General features: G+C 41.8%; 2 protein-coding genes across 3 annotated transcripts in view; both read right to left on the bottom strand.

Annotated features, from left to right (window-relative positions):
- LOC139544326 (rab-like protein 6) overlaps positions 1-1,108 on the bottom strand; it is a 32,981-nt gene extending 31,873 nt beyond the window's left edge. For both annotated transcript variants that reach the window (XM_071351307.1, XM_071351306.1), the window contains exon 1: positions 875-1,108. The gene's annotated coding sequence lies outside the window, so the exon portion shown is untranslated. The remainder of the gene's footprint in view (positions 1-874) is intronic.
- Positions 1,109-1,297: 189 nt separating this feature from the next.
- On the bottom strand, positions 1,298-7,987 carry aldh7a1 (aldehyde dehydrogenase 7 family, member A1). Its single transcript, XM_071351308.1, has 18 exons — positions 7,652-7,987; positions 6,594-6,647; positions 6,096-6,161; positions 5,915-5,995; positions 5,564-5,687; positions 5,181-5,313; positions 4,885-4,929; positions 4,577-4,654; positions 4,331-4,428; positions 4,169-4,210; positions 3,869-3,963; positions 3,633-3,717; positions 3,391-3,497; positions 2,897-3,013; positions 2,600-2,697; positions 2,244-2,317; positions 2,089-2,164; positions 1,298-1,776 (listed from the first exon to the last, which is right to left on the bottom strand). Exons 1-18 carry the CDS (start codon positions 7,844-7,846, stop codon positions 1,722-1,724), a joined length of 1,623 nt encoding a protein of 540 aa, XP_071207409.1. The 5' UTR covers positions 7,847-7,987; the 3' UTR covers positions 1,298-1,721.
- Positions 7,988-15,577: the final 7,590 nt, after the last annotated feature.

Genomic DNA, 15,577 nt, shown 5'->3' with positions numbered 1-15,577 from the left:
AATGTATTTAAATGGACAATTCTGTGAACTGTCTTGTGCAAGTTTTAAATTGAAACAATACCTGTTAGCGAAGATGTCAGCTAGAGATGACTTGCAGGGATTTGTAGTTTTGCATGAGGTCTACTTTGATGCTAATTAGCATTTTCGATTCAGAGTGAATAGGGCAGAATATATTGATAAGGCACCTTGTCCGAGAGAGATTCGCATAGTTATCAGAATATCACGCCAGTGTAAGCCTACATGAAACACAGCCCTTATTTTTAAGTGTTTCTAAAATACCCTATGGGAAATATTGATGGTGGAAAAACAATTGGGACCCTTTCCCTTTTTGACAGCTAGATGTTATGGGTATTCTGAGACATCCACCGTGGGGCTCTATACACGTCCTAGCCCATCTGAAGTTGTCAGGTAGCTAAAAGTGTTATGAATTCAGTAGAGCAGAATGAACTAATAATTTTTGAGGAATAACGACGTTTCTATTAATTCTTGCATTCACTGACAAGTTTCATACAGCGCGTATCATTTTGTGCACCCTTTCTCACACGTGTCACATCAGAGGCTGAGCTGACATCTAGCCAGCTGTATAACGTTGTTAGTTAACTAGTTACCTAAATGTGCAATAAAACGTTCCACAAACAACCTGCCGAGTGCATACTACGACAGCCCGATTTACATTCGTGCAGATCCTGGATTTTACTCTCCACTCTCTTCTACAAATCTGCCTGTGTTTACTGCTACGTGTCAAGACTGCCCACGTTCATTGGTATTCAATTCTGCCGAGGCTAACATAACTAGCCTAGCTAGCCGTCACAACATAGCAATGTCACATCCTTGTCTTCCCGACCTGTGTTTTATCATGAATTCGTTAAATTACCTGACAGTCAGCCACCGACCAAACCATCCCAGCCCAATGGTTTATGTAAGAGATCTGGGAATCATTCATTTGAAAGCAATAAGAGCCATTTCCCTAGCTGGTTGCTATCCATCATCCCGACGCCAACTGCAGAGCATCAAGAAGAGGAGTTGGATAAACCTTTATTTCAGGCTCCATGGTGCCCCTAGTGGAGCCAAGATATGGCGAGTACACACTGTACTAACACTTGTTGGCAGGCATGTCACGTTTGTATTGCGTTATGTAACAGATGGACCATATTAGGCTACATGCACCTTTACACCCCTTAATGAATCATGTGAAATGGGAAGTGATGTGATTCAACATGTGCCACACACCAATATCCATGCTTGCCAAATTATTTTGCTGTCTGCAATAAAAATCTGATAAAATAAATAAGACATATTTCCAAAACAAAGGCATGATTTATTTGTACAAAGCACCTGGTACAGTATTATAAAGCAGAGTTAAGTACTACAGTTAAGTGCTACAAACAAAGTGCACACAACTAGGGTGGCTAGTTCTATTTGACCGTTTCAGCCAAATGTAACATCTTTACAATAGAAAAATGGGAGTATTAATTTTCTATTTCCAACCAACCCCTAGTCACATAAAAAAAATATATACTTCCACCACCATGACCAACCCAAAACGCACCCGGTTGCCCCACTTGGCCAAGTCCAATTCATCTTCTGATTGTAAAAGTTGCTAGGACAGAAGTTTAGCATTTTGGAGAATAAACTATGCAAAGTCCAAATGGTTAGTTAGTGTTTGTTTCCCTTGTGGATTCATCAAGGTTGACTGGGTCCTGGTTCCTTGTGTGCCCGCTTCACTCAAATTTGATTCCTTGAGCTAGAGGAAGATCCTTGCTGTAGTTGATAGTGCTGAAGGGGGAGAAGAACAGTTAGAATAGGAAAACTGTCAATCAAGTATCCACCCCCCCCAATGCTCAATTACATAGTCTGTAATCGTTCCAACCCTTTATAAAAGGAGTATGATAACCCAAATATACTGACGGGAGACCCAGGTAAAACCATGGTTTATAGTGCAGTGAATTTGGGGCTTATGAGTTAAAGTATTTACATGGCAGTGTTCCAACTGTGATAGAGGGTCTGCCATAAAGATGAGATGTGGAACAAACTGAAATATTCCAGTGGGGTGTGATCTGGCAGAGAGCATTTATTTTATTCACTCACCATGTGGACCTTCTCATGTACTGCTTCCAAGAGTCGCTGCCTGACTCCCGTCCACCTCCTGTGTGTTTCTCCCCACCTGGAAACAAACACACGTCAGCAGTTAGCCTAATGCACACAGGGAAGTCTACAGACAGAAGGACAGACAGCCAACGTACCGAAGGCTCCTCCAATCTCAGCTCCACTGGTAGGAATGTTGACGTTCACGATGCCGCAGTCCGATCCTTTAGGTCTAGAGGAAGAAAGCATCTTTCCAATGAATAGGCCTACCTCCACTTTCCAATGTCTACTACATTAGACACCACTTAGACTCAGACTAGATGCTATATTGCACTGTACACACAGCGTTGTGTACGGTGGTCCACCTGAGACTGAGTATTCTTGTTGTCCATCAAGTGGATCAAACCTGTTTTCAAGCTAAGACCCTGTCCTAAGCCACAACCCAAATCCCACTAACATTCAGGAACCACGTCGCCCCAGAAGGACTTCTTCATACACAACACCCAGCTCTTACCCCAGCCAGCGAAAGACTCGGCCCATGTCCTTGGTGAAGATGCTGCTGGAGAGGCCCTGCTTGACCTCATTGTTCCAGGCAAACGCCTCCTCCTCAGTCTGAGTGGACAACAGATAAGAGTTAGCAGGGATTTGATTCCCCCCCCCCCGAATAACCAGGAATCAAAATGAGCCAGTAGCCACCTTCTCTGGTTTTCATCATTGCACAGGGTACAGCTTACCTGGTTGAACCAGACTAAGTGCAGTGTTACGTCTCCTTTAACCAGGCTCCTGAGACAGAAGGTAATGGATGCCCTACCTGGAACTTGAGGACGTAAAGGATGGGGACGAAGGTCTCTGTGTGAACGATGGGCGCATCGTGAGCCAGCCCTGTGATGATGGTGGGCTCCACATAGTTTCCAGGACGATCCATCACCTGGCAACCAAAACAAACTCTGATATTCCCACTTTTCAGGTTTTATTTGACAGCTATTGCGTACATTAGCAGATAACGGTTTGTAGTCTTATTTGCGGTTTCTACTGGGTTCCAAATTGATCCATTGATCATTTGTGCTGGAGCTAAAAGAGTAAAGGATTGTGTAGTGCAAGTGTCACTTGTCAACTTAAGGTGTGTCCTCTTATAATGGAAAATAAACCTTTACTTTTATTTAAACAGGTTTTTCTCATTGAGATAAAATAGATTTTTCAAGAGACCTTTAGACTACATAAAGAATATAGACTTCTTCATATGGTGTGTTCCTAACAGCCCACATCACACAGAGGTGCTCTAAGTACACAGCAGGAGCACAGTACCTTTCCTCCACACACTACAGTGCCACCCTGTTGCTTAGCCTGTTCGATGGCTGCCAGGTACTGGTCCACAGCCTGCTTGGTGTGGAGCGGGCCATACATAGTGCTCGCTGTAGGGGAAAAGGGGGGCGTCTATATTAAAAACATGCACCATGTTATTCACACTTGTATTGTGGTCTCATGTTCAGCCATCTTAGTATGGAAGTTGAACAGAATTTGCTGATCCATTTCACAGAAGCACTTACGGTCCCAGGGGTCTCCAATGCGGACTTGTTTGTAGGCTTTGGCTACCCTCTCCACCACTACGTCATGGATGCTTCCGTGCAGCATCTAAAACAAAGTCATCAGTAACTTAAAGGAGAAAGGAGTGTAAAATAATTTAAACAGGGCCTTGGATTGTAGTTCAGAGTGTGACTGCTGCATGTGTGTGTTGCACTGGTCAGATATGAGCATAGTGGTCTATATGTTACCGTCTACTTACCAGCCTCCTGGTGGTGGTGCAGCGCTGTCCAGCAGTTCCCACAGAAGCAAAGACGGCAGAAGGCACCACAAGGTTCAGATCAGCATCCTCAAACACTGAAGACACACATATTGCCAACTGAGAAACATAATCGTATATACACAATTCCTGAGAAATTAAATGGACAGGCTATTATTTTCATAGTCCTAATTATCATACCATTCTGTGCTAGCTACTCTGAGGCAAATCATATGTCTGCTCATGCATGTATAACATCCCAGTATCATGACAATCAACAAGCTAGTGTCTTCACGCCCTTACCTATGATGGCGTTGTTCCCGCCAAGCTCCAGCAAATTACGACCTGTACAAAAATAACACTATTAAGTCATGTTTAAAAAAATAAATAAAGCAATGCGTCCCAAATGTGGTCAAGTTTGGTTGAGAGGTGAAAAAAAATATGGACGATGAGGTTCCGACTCACCAAACCTCTCCTGCACCAACATGGCCACCATCTTGCCCACGTGGGTGCTGCCAGTGAATGAGACCAGGTCGACGCGCTCGTCCTTCGACATTGCTGTGCTGTGGGGTCGAAAGGAAAAGACTAGTGTAAGAAATGTTGGACACTCCCTCTTGCCCATGCCTACACCCAATACAATCCTTTTGTATTTCTAGGGAGTAGTGTACCAGGAGAAAGGACAGAAGACCGTCACTAGGGGAGGGGACTCACCCGATGTCAGCGCCACCGCATGTCATGGAGCAGATGGCACCTGGCAGGTTGTTTTGCTCCAACACCTCAGCCACGATTCTGTTGGAACACGCACGGACACAACTGAGCACAATCTGACTAAATTCTACACGTTTCTAAACATCTGTGTGTTGCTGGAAAATGGTTTGGTGGTCTAATTGAGCCTTATCTATTTTGGAGTATGAGCAAATGTTAAATGTAGTCTTCATTCTCTGTTCAACATGACTAACTAAAATAAGAGAATTTGCATTAACTCTTCAAACTCTGATAAAATACCCCAAAACACCTACTTGGTTACAGCTACACTTGTTAGAGGGGTGGTGGGAGCTCCTTTCCTAGAGGAAAATCAACACAAACATTTCAGAACTGGAATAGGAGCTGTGTACATCGCCATAATGTGAACCTGATTCCCTTCAAACAGGTTTGAGTCCTTATAGCTTAGACTTTGTCCCCTTGCAGAAGTTATTTGCGACATGGTGTAAACATTAAAAGACATCACCAAAATGAAACTGGCAGAGAAAGACTGATACACACGATCATTTCAATGATGTAGAACAGTTAACAGTGTGAACCTATAGGCGCTCACCAGAGGCAGACGTTGCCACAGATGAGGGCGATGGCGTTGTTCCAGCCGTAGACAGCCACAGGGAAGTTGAAGGCTGTGATGATGCCCACCAGACCCACAGGGTTCCACATCTCGATCAGCGCGTGGCCCGGTCCTAAAGACACATCACATTACTTCAAATTGACAAAAATGTATTTAACACCAACATTTCCTATCCCAAGATTCTCTATCATCCAACTACGGTCCTGGAAAAGTATTGGGTGTGCAGACTTGTCCTCCAGTCTTGGGCCCGTATCCACAAAGCAGGAATGGCGCAAAAAGCCTGCACACTTTGTTTTCTTAAACCCACTACCACCCTCCGGCAAATAAGACAATATTTAATGAATTGTTAACTGCAGACTTACTTTCAGAGGGGAGAACGGGACCTCCGATCATGCGAGACAAGCCAACAGCGTAGTCACAGACGTCAACGTATTCCTGCACCTCGCCGACTCCCTCAACATAGATCTTTCCCATTTCCAGGGACACCTACAAACAGAAAACAGTTTCCCTTTTGAGCACTGTTCCATTTTGAGTACTGCATCCCTTATTAGCATGGCTCTGTCCTCTCCCCTCAAACACCAGAGAAACAAGTTCTAGCATGGTTGTGTCAAAGTCTACGGCGCTACTATGAATCTCATCATCCTAGTTATGTAGCCCTTTTACTGTGTGATTGCAGCCAAGACTACAGCGGTCACATTCGTGATAGGTCTTACCAAACTGCCCAGGACTTTGATCTTTTTCCTCAGTGCGTCACCAATCTGACGCACAATCTCTCCTCTTTTAGGGGCCGGAATCTAGATTTGACGAGAAAATTAGATTTTTAGTGTTGGCATGTTCTAAGGTGAAATGAAATGAGCAATGAAGACAGATTCTTGGTTAAGTCACCATACTTACATCTGCCCACACCTTCCAGGCATCCCTCGATTTCTGCACAGTTTCTTCATATTCTGCCATGGTTGCCTGAACAAAGGAAACAGTATCCAGTAACTTCACTACATTAACGTTTTGCATTGGGGTCAGTAAGGCTCCTTTAAGAGACTTTAAAAAAAGATTTAAAAAAGAGTATATAAAGTAACTTTGAATCCAGGTCAGATGATTAATATTGGACTTTTGATCTTTAGGGAAGCATTATGAATATAAACCTGGTTTGGCTCGAACAAGTAGCAACTGACGCCTTGAAGACAAGACCATTCAGAAGCTTTTGGAAAATGAGATGGTCGGCCATTTTAAACAAACAATGTTGACATTTGGGTGAGCAGAATTTAATAGAAAAGTACAATTGGGGCCATGCACAATTTATATGTTAAATTGCAAAATGGTAGCAGTGGTTTATATTTTTTTAAATGGTGATAGTGGTACACTGATAGAACTGTGAGACCTTATTGACATTACCTGGCGCACTCTGGCGATGGGCTCATTGTTGGCAGGGCAATACGACGTGATGACCTTGAAGAAAGAACACCGATTAGAACACCCCACCACAGGAGCAGGGAAATGACTGTATACAGTTCACAGCCTTTGAATTGGATACTTCAATGTTATCTGAAGCCACTGAGATAGTGTGTTTTGAAAAGTGCACTGCTGTCCACTACTTATACTTGACATTATACAGCTTACCCTTTATACATTAGTCTATAAAGAATACAGTAAAAGGGAATGATGTCGATAGGTTATACCATGATACTTACTGCCTGACAATTTCATTGGGGGTTAGTGAGAGTAAATTACTACGTTTTCAGTACAACTGAATCAAATTCAACCTTCTATGTACTATCATATCTGGCCGATAGGTGTCACTGTAGGGTAAGAAATGTGCAGTGCGCAAAAAAAATTGCGATAAAAGAAAACTGTAGGAATTCAGGAAGTTCAGTTTACGGTGACTTCATAAATACCTAGTTAAGTGCTGTATGTCTGTAAGTGTCATGTAATAGTTTGACAGCTGTAAATCTGTCGCACGGTTGTTGTTTTTTACTTGTAGAGACCATGTGCTAGCTAGGTAACGTTATGCTAGCCAGGTAGACCGCGTAAAGTAAGTTCCTGTATACAGTCTCAAGAAACTCGACGACGTGTCTAGGTAGAAAAGTAAACCAGCTAACGTTACCTAGCTAACTTAGTTTGCTATGCTAACCAAGTACAGTGGAGACATTCGCTGAAACATAGCTACTGAAATTGGTTGAATTTGATTACTAACGTTACATTGTATAACCTATCAAATGTGTCAATGAATTAAGAAACTCAAGTCAAAGCAATAAACTATTCGGACAAGTTTGCGTAACATTTTGATCTGTCTCAATTGTCAAACGTGGGCTATTAGCTTAACGTACAAAGCAAAGTCTACTATGTGGCCTAGTTAGCTTGCAGATCATGTGTTTTATAACCATGTCTGGATTTATATTTAGAATCCAGGACCCACCTAACGTGTAGCTAGCTAATCCCCTTGCTTGTTTTACCTCTCCTTTGCCTCCCCAGTTCCCGTTGTAAACACCGTCATTCTCCTCACTCAGGCCTAATTCTTTCAACCAGGCATATTTGGGCTGGTTTATCAGAAGTGTAGACATGGCTGCTGATTGTTGGTAGCTGATAGTGAGAAGTTTCTTTCGAAGGGCCCAGTGCCGTACAATGGTTAATGTAAAGCAGCGCTGCATGGTTGGATATTGGGTGCAATAAACGGCGTACTACGCAAGGTCCACTTGGGCCTCGTGTCATTCGCCAGTGATTGGTCCACGCGCGGCACCTCCTTCAGACATAAATTGGTTAGCACTATCCGGGATCCTTGGGGCGTTCCTACTCTAAACTCTAATCTTACCCAGTAATGTAAAGTACTTAAGTAAAAATACTTCAAAGTACTACGTTTTGGGGGGTATCTGTACTTCACTTTACTATTTATATTTTTGACAACTTTTACTTTTACTTCACTACATTCCTAAAGAAAATAATGTACTTTTTACTCTACACATTTTCCCTGACACCCAAATGTAGTCATTACATTTTGAATGCTTAGCAGGACAGGAAAATGGTCCAATTCACGCACTTATCAAGAGAACATCCCTGGTCATCCCCACTGCCTCTGATTTGACTGACTCACTAAACACAAACGCTTCATTTGTAAATGATGTAAATGATGTCTGAGTGTTGGAGCATGCCCCTAGCTATCTGTGAATAAATAACAAACAAGAAAATATTTGTGTTTGGTTTGCTTAAATATAAGACATTTTAATTGATCAATAGTTTTACTTTTAATACTTAAGTATATTTTAGCAATTACATTTACTTTTGATACTTAAGTATATTTAAATCCAAATACTTTGAGACTTTTACTGGGTGACTTTCACTTTTACTTGAGTAGGTTTCCTATTAAGGTATCTTTACTTTAATTTTACTAAAGTATGACAATTGGGTACTTTTTCCACCACCCCCCTTACCTTAATCCTTACCACAACCCTTACCTTAACCATTTTACATTTCAACTTCAATGGGGGGTAAGGATGTCCCTATGACTCTAGAGTGCAAGGACCCCTCCCCTCCCTCCCTATTCATGACACAAACTGTTCACACCTCTCTTCTTGGTGGAGAGAATTTAGCTTATTTGCTGCAATTCTACATATTTTGTCATGGGGTGCAAAGAAAATGTTGACCGTTTGAAGCAAATTCTCTTGCAATTCTAAACATTTTGCCATGTCTAATGTCTATTCATGTGATATTTGAGTGACAAAAAAATTACAACAATATCTATGGAGGAAAAAAAGACAAAATAAAAAAATGTGAGCTGACATGGGCTAGTTGGTCTGGACTTTTCTGACAATTTATAAATAGTTATCTAAGGTATGCAATGACTAACATAGCAAGAGGAACTGATGATGCACTAACCAATTTCAAAATTGCACAATGTGCATTCTACTATCATAACTTTTAAGAGTAAGTTTAAAAGCCGGACTGAGTTCATCCAAAAACATGGCAGACATTGGACGAATATAAAATGTCAACAAAGACAGTCCAGTTCCCTGGGCGCCGAAGACGTGGATGTCGATTATGGCAGCCCCCCGCACCTCTCTGATTCAGAGGGGTTGGGTTAAATGCGGAAGACACATTTCAGTTGAATGCATTCAGTTGTACAACTGACTAGGTACCCCCTTTCCCTTTCCAGTATGAGGATAAACAGAAACTGTTTCTCAATAGAAAACCAAGATCACACTTGTAGGCGATGTCATGTTGAACCACATCGCATTTTGTGGAACGTAGGCTTTACCACCCGTTTAAGTCCATTCAATAATTTTGTATGCCTCCGACATGTGGTAATGATTACAAGTTGTGTAATAGCCTATAGGTTTCTTTACATGTTTTATTTATTATTGTGATAGGCTCATGTTTTTACCGATACGCGTACCTACACCTGGTCTGTTTCCCAAGCGTTCCGGAAGTCTCATGATGTTGCTCCTCTGGGTTTAGAAACTATGTTGATGTCTTCCGCTGTGAGTGATGGGGGGGGGGGGAAGCGACAGTTATTTGACTAATTAAATGGATGTTTTGTGCACAGAGGTGATGACTAAATCTGACTTCTCTATGTGGCTGTGTATGGAAATTGTCTTTCTGTTCCGGGTGTCAGTTAAACTAGAGTACTGAAGCAGAACTGTATGAGCAGTCAAAATCGTGCATTTAGACAAGAACCCTGGACTCTTGGTTGGAATTCAGCATTACCAGCGCCTATTTCAAAGAGCACTCAGTAAGCCCCGCCTCAGTTGGAGAGCCATGGTTCTGTGTAGCCAAGTTATGCTAATATATCAGCCTGGTCTCATAGACTAGACCTAATATAGTAGATGTAAATCCGGGACACTCAAATTGTTATATGTTCAACATTTGGTATGGTTACATTTGGACAGATGGTTACTTAAGGCAAAAATGAAAGTAGGATGGTTAGTCGGGGTGGATGGGTGGATGTCACTTTGTGACATCGGCTGATGTCAGGCTTTATAAATGATCAGGCTTTATAAATACATTTGATTGATTGATTTTATTTGATTGAGTGTAAAACGAGAGGGGGGCCTCCCGGGTGGCGCAGTGGTGCCACCAGAGTCTCTGGGTTCGCGCCCAGGCTCTGTCGTGCGGCTTGGTTGGGTTGTGCTTCGGAGGACGCATGGCTTTCGACCTTCGTCTCTCCCGAGCCCGTACGGGAGTTGTAGCGATGAGACAAGATAGTAATTACTAGCGATTGGATACCACGAAAATTGGGGAGTGTAAGTGTAAAACGAGAGGTTGCCAGCTCATAGCTGGTTGCCAGCTATGAGACCAGTGTATTGCAGTTAATGTTGACTTAACTAGCAATGACCATGACCAAAGTATGTGGACACCTGCTCGACAAACATCTCATTCCAAAATCATGGGCATTAATATGGAGTTGGTCCCCCCTTTGCAGCTATAACTGCAGCTATAACAGCCTCCACTCTTCTGGGAAGGCTTTCCACTAGATGTTGGAACATTGCTGTCGGGGACTTGCTTCCATTCAGCCACAAGAGCATTAGTGAGGTCGGGCACTGATGTTGGGCGATTAGGCCTGTCTCGCAGTCGGCGTTCCAATTCATCCCAAAGGTGTTCGGTGGGTTTGAGGTCAGGGCTCTGTGCAGGCCAGTCAAGTTCTTCCACACCGATCTCAACAAACCATTTCTCTGTGACCCTCGCTTTGTGCATGGAGCATTGTCATGCTGAAACAGGAAAAGGTCTGTTGGAAGCACAGAATCATCCAGAATGTCATTGTATGCTGTAGCATTAAGATTTCCCTTCACTGGAACTAAGGGGCCTAGCCTGAACCATTAAAAACAGCCCCAAACCATTATTCCTCCTCCACCAAACTTTACAGTTGGCACTATGCATTGGGGCAGGCAGCGTTCTCTTGGTATCCGCAAAACACAGATTTGTCCGTCGGACTGCCAGATGGTGAAGCATGATTCATCACTCCAGAGAATGCTTTTTCATTGCTCCAGAGTCCAATGGCGACAAACTTAACATCAACCCTGGTTCGATTCCAGGCCGTGATTGGGAGTCCCATAGGGCAGCGCACAATTGGCCCAGCATCGTCGGGGTTTGGCCGGTGTAGGCTGTCATTGTAAATAAGAATTTGTTCTTAACCGACTTGCCTAGTTAAATAAAGGTTAAAAATTATAAAGAAAATCCAGCCGACACTTGGCATTGCGCATGGTGATCTTAGGCTTATGTACGGCTGCTCGGCCATGGAAACCCATTTCATGAAGCTCCCGACGAACAGTTCTTGTGCTGACGTTGTTTCCAGAGGCAGTTAGGAACTCGGTAGTGAGTGTTGCAACCGAGGACAGACAACAATGCGGCTGAGCCATTGTTGCTCCTAGACGTTTCCACTTCACAATAACAGCACTTACAGTTGACCGAGGCAGCTCTAGCAGGGCAGAAATATGAAGAACTGACTTGTTGGACCAAGAAATCCTTATTTTCATTGATGGAATTTTCAACAGACTGAACAGTCATGTACCAATGAGCAGAGGTGGGAAAAGTACTCAAAAGTCATACTTGAGTAAAAGTAAAGATACTTTAATATAAACGACTCAAGTAAACGACTCAAGTAAAAGTGAAAGTAACCCAGTAAAATACTACTTGAGAAAAAGTCTAAAAGTATCCGATTTTAAATGTACTTAAGTACAGTGGTGGAAAAAGTAATACATTTTCATACTTGAGTAAAAGTACAAAGAAAAGTAAATGCTATACATAATATTCCTTATATTTAGCAAACCAGACGGCACAATTTCCTTTTTTATAACTTTTTTTGACAGACAGGGCCCTACTCCAACACTCAAACATAATTTACAAAGGAAGCATTTATGTTTAGTGAGTCCACCAGATGTGAGGCAGTAGAAATGACCAGGGACGTTCTCTTTAAGTGTGTGAATGTGACCTTTTTCCTGTACTGCTAAGCATTCAAATTGTAAGTAGTACTTTTGGGTGTCAGGCAAAATGTATGGAGTAAAAAGTACATCATTTTCATTAGGAATGTAGTGAAGTAAAAGTAGTGAAAAATATAAATAGTAAAGGTACCCCAAAAAACAACTTAAGTAATACTTTAAAGTATTTTTACTTAAATACTTTACACTACTGCCAATGAGCTGAATTAGTTGCATTGCAGTTGTGTGTGGTGTTGTTGCCATTCAGCCTCATCTAGCCTTGGTATGGAATAACTGATAACTGATAAAATAGCTCAGCTGTAGGAAATCATTGGGGAAAGAAGTCACAATTGCAGTTTGCATGACATCTAACAATGTCTTCATTATGTCTTAATTTAAAATTAAAGCACAGTCTTCCTTTATTCACCATTTCATTATGGAAAGAACAATACCAGTATTAATGGCCAACATGCCAATATCCATAATGACTAGAGAGAAAGTACTAACACTTCAAGACCCTATGGTCTGATGGCTTTTCATAAAGCAACAGGCAGGTAGCAGGTAGAGGGGGGCCAGCTGAGATTGTGCCAGGCACGTCCAGGTGTCAGGACAGGGTGTCCTCAGTCACAGTCCAAGATCCTCAGGCCCTCCGGAAGAGAAGACAGAGAAAGAGAAAAGACAAGGGTTAGTGACACCATGGCTAAAACCATAGTATACCACATTCTCTGGGGGTAGAGAATAATCAATAGTATTGCTGTGGACACTGGATAATCTGACTAACACACACCTGTTTGACCTCGCTGTGATACTGTAGGCCTACTTCTGTTACTTTTCTGAGTCAATTCAGTTAGCACTCAATGTCCTGTGTTAGTGTTAACCATGGCAGCCAGCATTGTAAATAAAGGCATGTGCAGAAAGGTAATCAGCCTCTGTGTCTGTTGATCCTTTCTCCTTAATGTTTGTTTTCATGTCAGCCAGGCCAATCTTTTTAAAGAAACACAATTTATTTAAATCTCTAGTTGAGTAAAATAAGTTGTTTTGTCATGGCCACAAGATAATGTAAAAAATGAGCCAAACAGCACCACACTCAGGTAGAAAACGGAATGTTATATTCTCAGCCAGGCCCATCTTTTAAAGAAAACACAATTTAATTAAATCTTTATTTGAGCAAAATAAGTCGTTTTGTAGTGATCACAAGTAAATCCTAACAATTCAGGTAACCAAAATATGAATGTTCTATCATAAAGTGAAAACAATTAGTTTCCCTGGCTGATATTTTTATTTTACCTTTATTTAACTAGGCAAGTCAGTTAAGAACAAATTCTTATTTACAATGACGGCCTACCCCGGCCAAACCCTGATGATGCTGGGCTAATTGTGCGCCGGCCTATGGGTCTCCCAATCACGTGTTGCAGTAGTAGGTAAGACAGTGGATCCAGAGGTTAATTGTGGACTTTAAAGTCCACAGCAGATAGCAGGACAATGCAACTAAAACAGAACGCTTTGCCTTTACACAAAGGGATAAAACCTTTGAGATGAAGGATAAGATCATTTGCATCCCTATTAGCCATGCCCAGTAATATCCATAAACATACTTTGTGTGGAAATTACCCACGGGTGTTCAGGGAACCTATCAAATATCTACTTTCAACAGATGGAGATCTTCATTATAAGTGCATCCAGGTCAAAGACTCTCCACACCTGGTCAGAACACCTGAGGTGACAAATTCTATATTTGTGGATTTCCACAGCTGTTTTTTTGTTTGTTACCCAAATGTATGAGCCATTGATTCAACACCTTTATATGGCATTACATTTGATAATCACTCAAACAAAAAGTGCTTTTTAACTGTGTGATAATAATACTCACAACAATGAATGTACATGTGATGTGTCTGGTGCATATGGATACCTAATCCTAATAGAGCTAAGTCAATCCTTTCCATTCAAATTTGTGTTTTAAAGCCCCTTTTACATCGGCAGTTGTCACTAAGTGCTTTCTAGATACCTGGCATAAAACCCCCAAAATAAAGCAATGCAGAGGCAGAAGCACAGTGACTGCCTAGAAGGCAGAAAACTAGGAAGAAACCAAGAGAGGAACCAGGCTCTGAGTAGTGTTTAGTCCTCTTCTGGCTGTGCCATTCAGGAAATTAATTATAACTCAGTGAAAATCTGGAGTCTTTATTCGAAAAAGGCACAATTAAAATGATGGAGTTGACAATGTCAATGATTTAAAGGCGATAAATCTCAACACTGGCCGTCAGTTATTAAGGCAGTATGAATTACCTCAGAACCTTGGGAATCGGTGGGATTGGGAATGGACCTTTTGGAGCCACTTGTACCCAACAGTGGTGACTACATCTGCACAATGGTGGATTACTTCACCAGGTGTAGTGAGGCATTCTCTGTGAAGAGGAAGTCTACAGAAGAGGTGTCAGGGTGCATTGTCACCTGGTTTTATAAATTCGTTGCTCCAATGCGGATGCTTACAGATCAGGGGTGCGAAATCGCTAGTGATGTAGGTTTCAGAATTTCACATGATTACCGCATGTAGTTTAAGATATGATTATGGAAATATTATTATTTGGGGAAAGCACAAGATATATGGTGATGCAATTATGTAGATTAGTGTTATAATTATGTTCTAACTTTTATAATTCCACTTTCTCCTCTGAAAATGCACAGATAAACACGACATTGTGTGCCACACTTGCATCAAAATGAGCTTTTGCCCGCCATATCACCCTCAAACGAATGGGTTGGTGGAGTGTCTGAATGAAACCGTTCAAAGGTAGGTACTAAGACTGGATACAGTGACAAACTGCTAGATATTTTAAATATTGAGGTGTACAATCTGGCCTTTACCATGTCTATCAGCTGTCCAACAATAGCACTTGTATTTTCAGGACTTTCCAATTTGTAAGTCTCAAATATATTTAGCATAACTAGGCTACACAGAACCACGGTGGACCAATTGTAAAATAAGATACTTTTCTTCACGTCCCAGTGCAACATGCCTAGCTCTGCCCACAGGGGCGTGGTTTACGGTAGCGGTTTTTGAAATAATCGCTCGTATCACCATATTCCAACACGGGATCAAGTTATCTCACCATACCAGGACAAGGAGCATTTTAGCTATCAGTTTATTCCAAGTAATAATTTAACACTACAACAATTGATAGGACAAGTAGTGTAAATCTAATACAGTCATCAATGCAGGACCCACTCATTTCATTCCTACTGACAAACTAGAAATGCCATATTATCCCTGTCAATAGTTGGAGTAGGATGATTGCAGAGCACCCTGCCTCAGACTCAGGATGTTCATTTTCTAGCTCACAAACTACATTCCTTTTCTGTGATGATTTATTTTATTCATTCTTGTCTCTCACTTTTGTCTCACATGATCTATTCAGCTCTCCTGTGTCCTGCTCCCTGAGATCAACCAAGTGCTGTTCACCAGGCATGGGCTGA

Source organism: Salvelinus alpinus, chromosome 18 (genome assembly GCF_045679555.1).
Source record: "Salvelinus alpinus chromosome 18, SLU_Salpinus.1, whole genome shotgun sequence".
NCBI lineage: Eukaryota > Metazoa > Chordata > Actinopteri > Salmoniformes > Salmonidae > Salvelinus > Salvelinus alpinus.
This window is presented reverse-complemented; position numbering and strand designations above follow the sequence as displayed.